This window comes from Girardinichthys multiradiatus, chromosome 4, assembly GCF_021462225.1.
Source record: "Girardinichthys multiradiatus isolate DD_20200921_A chromosome 4, DD_fGirMul_XY1, whole genome shotgun sequence".
Lineage (NCBI taxonomy): Eukaryota > Metazoa > Chordata > Actinopteri > Cyprinodontiformes > Goodeidae > Girardinichthys > Girardinichthys multiradiatus.
Genome location: NC_061797.1, coordinates 46,462,060 through 46,475,214, shown reverse-complemented (window position 1 = coordinate 46,475,214; position 13,155 = coordinate 46,462,060). Strand labels below are relative to the sequence as shown.

General features: G+C 40.9%; 1 protein-coding gene across 12 annotated transcripts in view; it reads left to right on the top strand.

The window, feature by feature from the left end:
• Positions 1 to 228: 228 nt before the first annotated feature.
• The window catches only part of madd (MAP-kinase activating death domain), a 60,737-nt gene continuing 47,810 nt past the window's right edge, over positions 229 to 13,155 (top strand). For 8 of the 12 annotated variants that reach the window (XM_047363051.1, XM_047363049.1, XM_047363057.1 and 5 more), the window contains exons 1-3: positions 230 to 548; positions 8,511 to 8,710; positions 11,525 to 12,163. In XM_047363051.1, the coding sequence (XP_047219007.1) occupies positions 8,652 to 8,710; positions 11,525 to 12,163 (698 nt within the window). In that variant the 5' untranslated portion in view covers positions 230 to 548; positions 8,511 to 8,651. Of the gene's footprint in view, positions 549 to 8,510; positions 8,711 to 11,524; positions 12,164 to 13,155 lie in introns of all 12 variants that reach the window. The other 4 variants (XM_047363052.1, XM_047363050.1, XM_047363053.1 and 1 more) reach the window with 3 other exon arrangements.

Sequence of the window (13,155 nt, the reverse complement as noted above, 5' to 3'; positions counted from 1 at the left end):
TTTTGAGTGATTTACAAATTCTTTTTACAGTACATTTTATTTGAATTTTACATGCAGCTGACACTAAACCCAAATGGTGGTCTTACAGGTATAGTGTCGTATAAAAAACTCGCTCCATTTAGTTGGAAAGTCTCAAAATAAAGTAAAAAAACTGAGCGAACCAGTATATTATTTTTGTGACTTTATCGCTTCCGTTGGGTTGGGCTTTCAGGATGCGCAGATGATGATTAGGAGGAGGAGGATGTTGTGTTGTGAAGGCAGGTTGTACTGACTGAATGACTCGCTCAGCGAGGCGGACACACGCATTTCCATCATTTACTATGCTGTCAACCGGTCATACGCATTGTCAAGCCCTCACATTTATTGTTCGTGTCCTGCTTTTTAAATGACCAACCATAACCTTGAGAAAACTCGTCATAGTCCATACAACCCACCGTTTCCTCTCCCGTCTTTGTGACCGAGAGAGCCACTCAGGACTCAGGCCGCCGTCCGTTTTTGGCAGTTGGCTTCGCGGCGAAGGTTAGCGGCTAACAGGCTAATGTAAGCAGGTAAGGATGTCCTAGCGCTGCGTGTGTGTTTAAGCCCACACGGGGTGTTGGTGGCATATTTCACGGCTAATTATTTTTTTTATGTAAGCTCTTGACGTGCCGTTTGGTCTTTAAATATTTAGAGGTTTAGCAGCGAAGTTTGGTTAGCACACTGGTACAGCTAGTTAGCCTGCTAGCTAATCCATCCGTGGCGTAGGAGAGCACACAGGCAGCGCTGACAGGAGGATGCTTATAAAGGGCAAGCTAAACCCGGACTGCTCGCCATAAATTACAAAAATGAAAACGCCACAACAATTATACGACGGGCTGTCAAGAGGGGTTGGCATTGGCTTATCGTATTTGTAAAAGTGTTATCTTCATGGCAGCGAATGTCCTTACACTTAACCCCTCAGTTAGTTTAGAATCCCCACTACAGCTCATAACTAGCTCACCGTGGGTTTTTTTTTTACTCCGTCACTGACACAGATGGTAGTTTTTCGAGCGTATTTGTCACGAACTGCAATGTGGCAACCTTCCTGAAAGATCAAAAGATAAGGCGGTTTGTTTAGAAGGATTGAATGACTATTACAGTTGGGCAAAATAGCCAGATTTCTAACATATCTGTTCAGTACCGTCGCGTTTCTGTGTGTTTTCATTTGCATTATTATTGTATGATTAAATATGCTAAAAGTATAATGCGGACGATCGTCTTTGAGGACAAAATGTACACACAGACACAATGACTAAAGGAAAGAAAGCATCCGTTTATTTCATTGTGGAATTAATGATGAGGGATAGATGCATCGCTGTGCATTGGAGCCTCTTAGCCTCTCTGGTGTAAAATAGAGGACATTTTAGTACAAATCAAGAGGTGTGTACGCTGATAAAATATTGAAACATGCTTGTTTCACACTGTTCATCAGAACAGCTTGGTGTGTGCATGACCCCCGCACAAGCTGTTACCTACGTAAATCCATCTATCACTACTTATTGGCTTCCCACGCAGCTTGGAATTAGATTCAACTGTTTTCCAGGTCTGGATAAGTTTGGAAAAGGAAAACAAAGTAGTTGATTTTACACCTTTCGTCTGGGCTTCTGTTGGTTGTCCATATATCCTTCCAGCAACCTTCCAGTTTGTGATTTTTGCAGGGTCCATGTTGTCTGATCACTATAAAAATATCTGCCATAAATTCATAGATAACTTCTGTACTTAAAAGTGGACCAAAATAGGCAAAGAACTCAAATCGAATTGTGGAAAAGTTTTTGATGTAATAATATGTTGGAATACTGTACTTAAGTTAGGAGTGAACCTACAAGATTTTATGTAAATCGATATGTTTATGTGCCGGCTGCATGTATGGCTGTGGCTGGTATTTTTGGACGTGTGTGTGTGTGTTTGAGGGGGTGGGGGTCTGTTACTCACAGGATCACAGTATTTCCAGGATCCCTTTCAAGATGATTATAGATTTTTCAAAAATGTTCATTTGGGCTTTCATTTCTGCTGTAGAGAGGTCATTTATCCTATCAGTATACTTTTTAGCTATAATCAAGATTCCAATGACAGGAGCCCCTTGAAGGAAATTTACTTCAGTTTTATTTTATGCCTTTTGCTATCAGAAACATCTAAAGGGTATTAATTATCTGATAAGCATCTTCTCTGATACAAGAAGAGATTTATTAAACATTAGCGAGGTACTGTGAAGGTCGCTGCGACCTGATGAATCACATTTTGACCCATAATGGATAATTCATATGCTAGTTGAGATACAGACGTAGAAATATTCAACGGGATAAAATAAAGCAATGAAGTGGCGCCTTTTATCCTCAGGATCAAAGGCAGTGGTTGTCAGTTCAAAGATAAATCACGATGCACACATAGGAGATTTTTCTTTGATGCACATTGTGTGCCACTGATCAACCTGGCAAGTATGAAATAATTTCGTCATGCAATTTTTACTCTTCTGTATTCATAACCATAATTGTAAACAACCTAAAACAACTCAAGGAAACTTACAAATCCGACGTATTTTCACACATATTGCTGAAAAGCATGAGCTGCAAGCATATAATTATAGCTAACATGTAACAATTTCCTCTGGTCATGCTGACATCAAGACAAATGCTTGGCGTTAAGTTTTATTTTCCTGGCACTAGAAGAAACCAGTGCTCATCAAGTGAGCAACATTTTGTTGTGAAAACCGGTACGTTTTGAAAGTACATGTTATCCTTCACGTGTTTGTGCTGCTTTGTTGAGCTGAAACTACTCCATCACTTTGCTTCAGCAGTTTGCTGTGACTGGAAAGAACTGCATCCCATATTGGAGGTCTGTGAATCACATCCATCTCCCCTCTCTCTGCTTGCATAACCAACGACTGCTGCCTGCAGTAATTTTGTGTGTTGTATTAAATGCATTATTCTGTTGCCTTTTTAAAGACTGTTTCTTGCATGTCTTCTCATTGCCTTTACTGAGAGACAAACAGTTCAGCACCAGGCCCACTTATTAAGAACCATCAGTGAGGTGGCACTGACCTTCCACCCTCATCTAAAAATAAATCTGTATTTCTGTTCTTTGCACTGTCTGCCTACAGCTTTGCTGCCTCATAAAACAACCATTTTGGCATTGCACCAGGAAGCCTTCATGTTGCAAGACCGGCATGTAGATTCAATGTCCTGAAGATTTTGCAAGATAAACATGACTGGATAACAGTTTCTGCAGGCCTAGCCCTGCCTGTCACAACATTTCCTAATAGCAGGTTTATTTCCTCCAATGTAACACGTTTTTTGGGAACGGTGCATCTTGTTGCCATGCATACATTTAAAACATCAATAAATGCTGTAAATTCCCTGAATAGTTAAGATATTTCACCAAGAGCTCCCCATCTCTAACCAGCGGCATCTGAATAGATCATTTTACGCTAATGTTTTGTGACAATGTGCGCTGGTCCTGACATGCATCAACATACATAAGCCAGTAAGAAACTGTCTGGTCTTCAGCGCATTTGAACGATTACGCTAAGCCTGATGACATCTGACATTAAGCTGACTCCATAAAACGTATTTCAGAGCATTTTTTGTGTTAATGCCACTCAGAACAACAGACAGGTTTTATATTCTAATGCGAATGGCTTCTCCATAGCCATAGAGAACCATTAGTGATAACTGGAGCCATACTGATGTGAGGCAGCGTGTGGTTCTGATGTCCTCTTCATACAGCTGGGTCGAATACCGACTCCTTTGTGGCTGCTGTGGTTAATGATAGGCCTGGCCAGGGTGTGTGACTGTAGTGTCACGCTCCTGATTTACATGCTGCTCATTTAGCTGCTCTGTTTATCTCGCTGTGGTGTGTCTGTTTTTGCGAGACAAACCCATAAAAGCTTTATGCATTTATTCACAGTTCGGTCACAATTCTGAATTTTTATATCCAGTGTTTTATGAAATCAGCTTCTTTATATCTTAATGTATAATAGAGTAGACATGTTGAGTAGCTTTGTGTGGCTAGCACCCCAAGACTTCAAACAAAAAGTATGTATTTATTATTTAGTTCTCAGTAATGAAATTATTGGGGTGCACAAATTTGAATTCATAGTGGTTTTTATCCAATCCTAGCATTGTCAAAGTTACACATCAGGCTCAAATATTTATACTCCCTGACTTTTAGTTTGTTACCTGTGCTTTTGCAAGTTAGAGATAAATCACATAGTTGTTGTAGCCATCGAAACGGTCCTTGCATAATTCTGATTTGACCCCCTCTTGTCAGAATTGGTAGAGGTCATTTAAAATGGTTGGTTTCATAGCCCAGACTTGCTCTTTAAGCATAGCCCAGTAATTTTCAATATGGCTGTGTGTGATGCTTGCTACTTTATCCTTTTAAAAAACAGTTTTTAAGTCTATGTCAGTTTTCCATTCCAGGTATTGCATAACGGATTCCTTTTCAGTCCCACCTCAGCCAAGGCTCCAAGCGAGCAGAGGCGAATTAAAAATACTAACCACTGATCGGAGGAGAAATCTTGAACTTAATGGTCATGTTTAAAACTAAACATCCAAGTTTTACGCATGCGACTTTTCTTTATTCCCCACATTGGTCTTCAAGCCCTCTGTTGTGATGCCAACATCAAACTGCGGGTCCATTTATTCATTAGGGGACAATAGCTAAGCTGGAGAACAATTCAGAGTACCTACATTTGATACCTTGGAAAACTCACTCAATGTTGCAGTTACTACTTTGATTGACTTGCTGAGACAGATTTCCTGGCATATTTAAGGCCATTTCAGAGCTTGTTCTGTTAATATATATGGTATAATAATGTGCAGATCTTTGGATAGCTCCTTGACCTTATCAGTGTAGGGTAACATCGTGTACACATGTTCTTCAACTTGAGTGTTTGCATTTCAGGGTGAAGTTTCTGCAGAATAGCGTTGCAGTGTTTGTTGTTGCCATGACATGACGACTCTGAAAGATCCTGTTACTTGAGTTTATTCTTCAGACATACAGTACAGACCAAAGGTTTGGACACACCTTCTCATTCAAAGAGTTTTCTTTATTTTCATAACTATGAATATTGTAGCTTCACACTGAAGGCATCAAAACTATGAATTAACACATGTGGAATTATATACTGAACAAAAAAGTGTGAAACAACTGAAAATATGTCTTATATTCTAGGTTCTGCAAAGTAGCCACCTTTGGATTTGATTACTGCTCCGCACACTCTTGGCATTCTGTTGATGAGCTTCAAGAGGTCGTCACCTGAAATGGTTTTCACTTCACAGGTGTGCCCTGTCAGGTTTAATAAGTGGGATTTCAAGCCTTATAAATGGGGTTGGGACCATCAGTTGTGTTGTGCAGGAGGTGGATACAGTACACAGCTGATAGTCCTACTGAATAGACTGTTAGAATTTGTATTATAGCAAGACAAAAAGCAGCTAAGTAAAGAAAAACGAGTGGCCATCATTACTTTAAGAATTGAAGGTCAGTTAGTCCGAACAATTGGGAAAACTTTGAAAGTGTCCCCAAGTGCAGTCGCAAAAACCATCAAGTGCTACAAAGAAACTGGCTCACACGAGGACCGCCCCAGGAAAGGAAGACCAAGAGTCACCTCTGCTGCGGACGATAAGTTAATCCAAGTCACCAGCCTCAGAAATCGCAGGTTAACAGCAGCTCAGCTTAGAGAACAGGTCAATGCCACACAGAGTTCTAGTAGCTGACACATCTCTAGAACAACTGTTATGAGGAGACTGTGTGAATCAGGCCTTCATGGTAAAATAGCTGCTAGGAAACCACTGCTGAGGACAGGCAACAAGCAGAAGAGACTTGTTTGGGCTAAAGAACACAAGGAATGGACATTAGACCAGTGGAAATCTGTGCTTTGGTCTGATGAGTCCAAGTTTGAGATCTTTGGTTCCAACCACCGTGTCTTTGTGCAGCGCAGAAGAGGTGAACGGATGGACTCTACATGCCTGGTTCCCACCGTGAAGCATGGAGGAGGAGGTGTGATGGTGTGGGGGAGCTTTGCTGGTGACACTGTTGGGGATTTATTCAAAATTGAAGGCATACTGAACCAGCACGGCTACCACAGCATCTTGCAGCGGCATGCTATTCCATCCGGTTTGCCTTTAGTTGGACCATCATTTATTTTTCAACAGGACAATGACCCCAAACACACCTCCAGGCTGTGTAAGGGCTATTTGACCAAGAAGGAGAGTGATGGGGTGCTGCACCAGATGACCTGGCCTCCACAGTCACCGGACCTGAACCCAATCGAGATAGTTTGGGGTGAACTGGACCGCAGAGTGAAGGCAAAAGGGCCAACAAGTGCTAAGCATTTCTGGGAACTCCTTCAAGACTGTTGGAAAACCATTTCAGGTGACGACCTCTTGAAGCTCATCAACAGAATGCCAAGAGTGCAGAGCAGTAATCAAAGCAAAAGGTGGCTACTTTGAAGAACCTAGAATATAAGACATATTTTCAGTTGTTTCACACTTTTTTGTTCAGTATATAATTCCACATGTGTTAATTCATAGTTTTGATGCCTTCAGTGTGAAGCTACAATATTCATAGTCATGAAAATAAAGAAAACTCTTTGAGAAGGTGTGTCCAAACTTTTGGTCTGTACTTTATGTGTCTGTTTCTATAACAGGAGAGACTTAAATTATTTCCCCCCTCTTTATTAAGGATCGTAGGCGTGCGCCAGTTACTGGTACACCAAGGTTTAAAAAAGCTCTAAAACTCCTTCTATTTTACGCTTGCTAGGGTTTAAAGATGTTTCATTGAGATGCCAGAGAGGAGAAGACTGGGGTTTTCTCTGGCTGTTTAAAGCATAGATTAATGCAAACCTGCCGCATCCCTCATGTTGCTGTACACTGCCGGTCAGCTGGCTCAAAGAAGGCTCCTATTCTTTTTTTCTTCATCCATGATAATTAAATATGGATAAATAATAATTAATAAAGAATGAAAACTTTTTTATTTTTTTCTACCAGATTAAAACTTTTTTTTTCTGTTCATTCCTGAAATTTGTCAGTAACAATAATTTTGGAATAGCGGCTATTTTGTAGCGCCAGGCTGCAAGAAATTTGTCCAGGAAGAGACTGTTCTTCCTGACAAGAGATCTATAGCTGTTGACATGTTTAATCCATTACAATTTGCAGCTTTATAATGGTTTTCCAAAATAAAACAGCAGCTTAGTTGATTTAGAAATTACATCATGTCCATAAATTAGCTTTGCAGTTGTGTTTCCCATAACTTCCTGACTACTTTACCCTCTGGGATCCTGTCTGTAAGTGGAGCGGCTGAATGGTGGTAAGTCCATGTTGTGGTGTTAGTTGAGTTGGTCCTGTTACCTGTAAGTCACAGGACTTTAAGGGCCATAGTGCATGCTCTCAATGGTCCTCATTCTACCGCAGCCCGTAAGCTGCTTACTACATCAGCGAGGCACTTTTTATCCTCCAACAACCAGCTGGCACAATGCTGGAAATTATTACTCTAAAACACATAGCTGTAAAGATTTAGTAGGGATTTAAGGTGCATGTCCGAGTTGAATAATTATTAAAAGGATGTTGTTGAATTGTGAGGAAAATCCTCCCTTGTTTCTCTGTCATGTTCCTTCTAGTAAAGATAAATGTAATTCAGTATTGTGCATTGTGTTTTTAATTTCCTGTAAAGGGAAATGTGAGGCAAGGTAGCGCTGCTGGGCCATTCATGGCACAGCTATAATACTGTTAGATCATAAGAAGGAAACCCGCAGCCAAATTAATCTATTTTATGGTTTAAAGGTTTGTAAAATAGCTTTGAATCACTTTTCCATTCTTGAGATTGGACTTTAACTTTTTCTTTTGATACAACAGTGAAAGCAGAGTTAACTGTTGGATGTGAAGATTTTCAGTGTACAGTTTTAACATCAATGCAAATAACCGCTTGCTTTTTTGGGTCTATTTTTGTTCCTTTTAACAATTTGTTTGAAAAATAATCCCAGCTCTGGGTTAAAAAAAATCATATTTCTGCTGTTATGATCTTTTTTTTTTTAATAACCGTTCCAAATATGTTTGCTGATCTTAGCTATTTTGTGGTGAGTATGTGGGGACAATAGTCTTTTACAAAACCCTGTGCTGAATATTGGGAAGATGTTTTGGTTTTAATATTACATGCATCCGTTTATGAGCTATCAGGGCAGGGAAATAACCTTGATGTTTGTAAAACCCCAAAAGTCACAGAAACCTAATTTAACTAGTGTTGGTTTCATAATTGCTGCATGCTGAAAATAGCGAAATTTGAGTGTTTTGTTGCCAGTGTGACCTAATTGTGTTTAGATCAAAAAAAGATTAAATGTCTGAGTCTTTGACCGGCCAATCACCATTTAGGTCTGTTTGAGCGAAAAATCAGCCAATTCCGATCACCTGCCGATTTCTCCACACATCTCTTTTTATTATCCTTTTATTCAAAAATAATGTGTCAGGTTTATAATGCTCATATTTTTCTTTGTTTTACAGGTTTGTCTGAATTGAACGGCCATAATGATTTTAAAGGAACTGTATTTCAACTACAAACCTGCTGTGATGGAAACACACCATTGACTTAGAAGGGAACATATGTCCTGGATGTCTTGACATAAAGGGTCTGGATATTCCAAAATGGAGAAAAAGAAAGTGTGTCCACGTCTTCTTGACTACTTAGTGGTTGTTGGAGCAAGGTAAGCGCCTATCCTGACAATTTGAATTGGTTAGTCAACTGAGTCATAATAGGAGTCATGGGCGAAGGTGCTGCAACACGTTAGTCCCACACAAACACAGCTCGCCTCACCGTCTGTATGGCACCCTCAGTCAGAAAATTCAATTCAATTCGAAAATACTTTATTAATCCCAAAGGGAAATTAAATGTTGTTGTAGCTCATTATGAAGGTTTCTTCAAAGAGCCGTTGTAGATGCTGATTGCTGTGGGCAGGAAGGATCTCCTGTAGCGCTCCATCTTACAGCAGATCTGAAGAAGCCTCTGACTGAAGAAACTCTGTTGTAGGACAGTCTTATGAAGAGGATGCTCAGGGTTCTCCATAATGTTCTTCATTTTATGAAGAATCCGTCTTTCCACAATGATCTCCAGAGGTTCCAGAGGAGTTCCCAGAACAGAGCCAGCCTTTTTTATCAGCTTGTTGAGCTTTTTTAAGTCCCTGGCTCTGATGCTGCTTCCCCAGCAGATGATGGTAGAAGAGATCACACTTTCCACAACAGACTTATAGAAGATATGCAGCATCTTGCTGCAAACACCAAAGGACCTAAGCTTCCTCAAGAAGTACAGTCTGCTCTGTCCCTTCTTGTAGATGGCTTCACAGTTGCATCTCCACTCTAGTCTGTTGTCCAGGTGAACACCGAGGTATTTATACTCCTCCACCACCTCCACGTCTTCTCCCATGATGGAAATAGTTTTTGACTTATTCCTGTTTCTTTTAAAATTTACAATCATCTCCTTTGTTTTAGTCACGTTCAAAATGAGATGATTGTTTCCACACCATGCCACAAAGCGGTCCACCACCTTCCTGTACTCAGCTTCTTGTCCATCTCTGATCCACCCCACGACTGCAGAATCATCCGAGTATTTCTACAGATGACAGGAGTCTGTCTTGTACTGGAAGTCTGAGGTGTACAGAGTGAAAAGGAATGGTGAGAGTACAGTCCCCTGTGGTGCTCCTGTGCTGCTGACTACCTGGTTAGACTAATAACTTTTCAGTCTCACAAACTGTGGTCTGTTTGTCAGGTAGTCTTTGATCCAGGAGATTGTTGAGGCCTCCACCTGAGTCTTCTGGAGTTTCTGACAAAGCAAATCAGGTTGGATTGTATTAAATGCACTGGAGAAATCAAAGGGTCAAAGGAGGGTGTGATGTCTGTTTGGCTGTGAGCAGGAGAGGAGGATGTGAAGCTTGTTTCTGAACTGAACCTATTGAAGAATGTGTTCAGTTCATTGGCTCTGTCCAGACCTCCATGGGTCTGATCATCCTTCTGCTTGAAGCCTGTGATCTTCTTCATCCCTGTCCACACATCTCTGATATTGTTTTGCTGGAGCTTGCTCTCCAGCTTCTTGTACATCTCCTTGCTGTCTCTTATCTTGACTTTAAGTTGCTTCTCTATACTCCTCAATAATTCTCTGTCTCCCTCTCTGAAGGCTCTTTTTTTCTTGTTAAGCAGGTCCTTCAGGTCACTGGTGATCCAAGGTTTGTTATTGGGGAAGCATCTCACGGTTCTGGTGGGGATGATGTTATCCCCACCAGAAGTTTATATAGTTGGTTACACACTCAGTCATGGCATTTATGTCCTCTCCATGTGGCTGGCACAGTGCGTCCCAGTCTGTATCCTCAAAGCAACCTTGCAGAGCTTCTTCAGCTTCCTGTGACCATTTTCTCACAGTCCTCTTTATTACAGGTTACCTCTGAACAAGGGGCCTATATTTCGAGCAGAGAAAAACAAGATTGTGATCTGATTTGCCTAGAGGAGGTCTTGCTGTAGAGATGTATAAGTCCTTGACATTTGCATAAAACAAATCCAAAGGTTTGTTTTCTCTGGTAGAGCAGCTGACAAACTGTTGAAACGTTGGAAGTGTAGCAGAGAGTGAAGGATGGTTAAAATCACCAGAAATTGCCACAAAAGCATTGGGGTTTTGTGTCTGTAGCTTAGCAACAACTGAGCTGATGGCATCACATGCATTGTCGGCAACAGCGGAAGGTGGAACGTAAACTGTTGCCAAAATAACACCGGTGAACTCTCTGGGTAAATAATATGGATGAAAACTTACTGCCAACAGTTCAATATCTGGACTGCAGAGATGACACTTCACAGTAACATGTCCTGGATTACACCATCTGTTGTTCACAAGTACTGCCAGTCCACCTCCTTTACATTTGTTGCGCCTCTTTAAATCTCTGTCTGCTCGTATGGTTAAAAAGCCCGGCAGAGAGACGCTGGAGTCGGGGATATGATCCTGCAGCCATGTCTCAGTAAAACACATGATACTGCATTCCCAAATATAGCACTCTAAAAGCTGGATTCTTTAAGAATGTCTTAATGGACATTTTTGCCTAGGCCGCTTTAATTATTTCTTTTGAATTGTCTTGATGCTGAAATGTGCTGTACAAATAAACTTGCTTAACTTTTTTGGCTTGGGGATCCTTTTACTTCTGTGTTTTGTACTGGACCCCACTTCTTGAACTGTTATTAGTTTAGATACCTAACAAAACCTTAAAATCCTACTTTTAATTTTTTGTGAAATGATGATCATAAACATCAATGTTTTGGACCAGATTTTCTAAGGAAATTGTCTTACGTTATTCTAGATGCCAAAAATACTTTGCACCACACTATTAAGTGTTTGATAGTAAACCTTTCCAATTTAATTAACTACTATTAGTCCTTAGGAGAAAGTTATTTGCAAATTGATGATAAAGAAATTATAAAACGTAAGAGAAACACAGAATCTTTGAATATCTAAGAACTGACATGTTTACCCATTTGCTCTTCAGGCAACCAAGTAGTGACGGTGTGGCCCAGACTCCACAACTCCTCCGACGGTACCCTCTGGAGGATCACCATGAGTTCCCGCTCCCTCCTGATGTGGTCTTCTTCTGCCAACCAGAGGGCTGCCTGAGTATACGACAGCGCAGGGTTAGCCTACGTGACGACTCCTCCTTCGTCTTCACGCTGACCGACAAGGACTCAGGAATCACTCGTTATGGGATTTGCGTCAACTTCTACCGATCTTTCCAGCGTGGACATCACCGTCCTCGAGACAAGACTAGCCACACAGAGACTGCAGCACAGGCAGCTGAGACCACTAGCGAGGTGTCTGATGGCAGCAGTGGAGGCCAGGCCACTACGTCGTCTGCACCTGACAACTCCGAGCACGAACCCCCGCTTGCTTCCCGAGAAGAGGGAGGGCAGCCAGGTGCCGAGCAAACCTCTGGCAAGTCTCCGCAGCACAAACGCAGTGCTGCCAAGTTGGCTGCCAGAAACCGAAACAGCACGCTGACGTCGCTGTGCATCCTCAGCCACTACCCGTTCTTCTCCACCTTTAGGGAATGCTTATATATTCTTAAGAGGCTGGTAGACTGTTGCAGTCAAAGGCTGACTCAGCGAGCTGGGCTCCCGCGCGCCACCCAAAGGTGAGGCTTCCGAAGTACATCTTTTGTTTTAGTTTTACTTTTGATGTCAAAACATAAATTTTCTGTGTTTTATCTATCAAATCTTTGATTAGCCAGAGTCACAGCAATCACGTGTTTTGTTTGAATGGAGTTAGAATATAATTTCAGTCAGAATAGGCTTTTTAGACACAAAATGGATTGTTGTTTTTCATTCTTAGCCTAATGGCAATTCACCAATTAATTTGTATTCACTGGTGGGCCTTTTACTGTCTCCAGAATAAACACTCTGTTGACAGCACATCTGTTTACAAGCACCTGTTAAAAAACGATCAAGAGAAATGAACAAAACGGTTTAAAAAACAACCAGCACTAAGGCAGCCACCCTGTGTTTAAGCTTTGTAGACTGCTGAGAAATTTCTGCTTTGGTTGTGCTGTTTTTAAATGGCTCACAAGCTGTCGTTCCTTTCATCATCTGCTAGAAATGCACTGATCAGACGTTTCCTGGCCAATACTGATTCACGATTTTCCTTTATTTCCAAGTTGTTTATTTGGGCTTTTTTTTTAATTTTGCAGCCCTAAAACACATACAACACATTTATTGCAACTTCTTTGTAGTTACTACAGAGGTAGTAATTTGGAATTAAACAAAAAATGAAATTATACGATCACCCCTTTTATTGCATCAAAGCATATGACCTAACTTAGAAAAAGGCGTTATTAAATAGAAAGTGTTTGGAGTTCATTTAATAAATAGGAAAAAAAATAACCCAGAGATTTTTCAGTATCTTACCTGCCGAACACCAATCAGATTGTAGAAAGATTGTCTGAGTCCAGTCTCAGGCAGATTGACTGGTGCATCTCCAGTCCTTGGTCCAGATGTGATCTATATGTTTATTATAATTAATGATTTAGCCTTTTTTTCTGAGGCTCCATGTAGTTTTGTTGACCATCTGCAGCTTTTGTTTTGTTTGGACGTTTCCTTTTTTTTTGCGCCTTAAATCATGAATAATTGA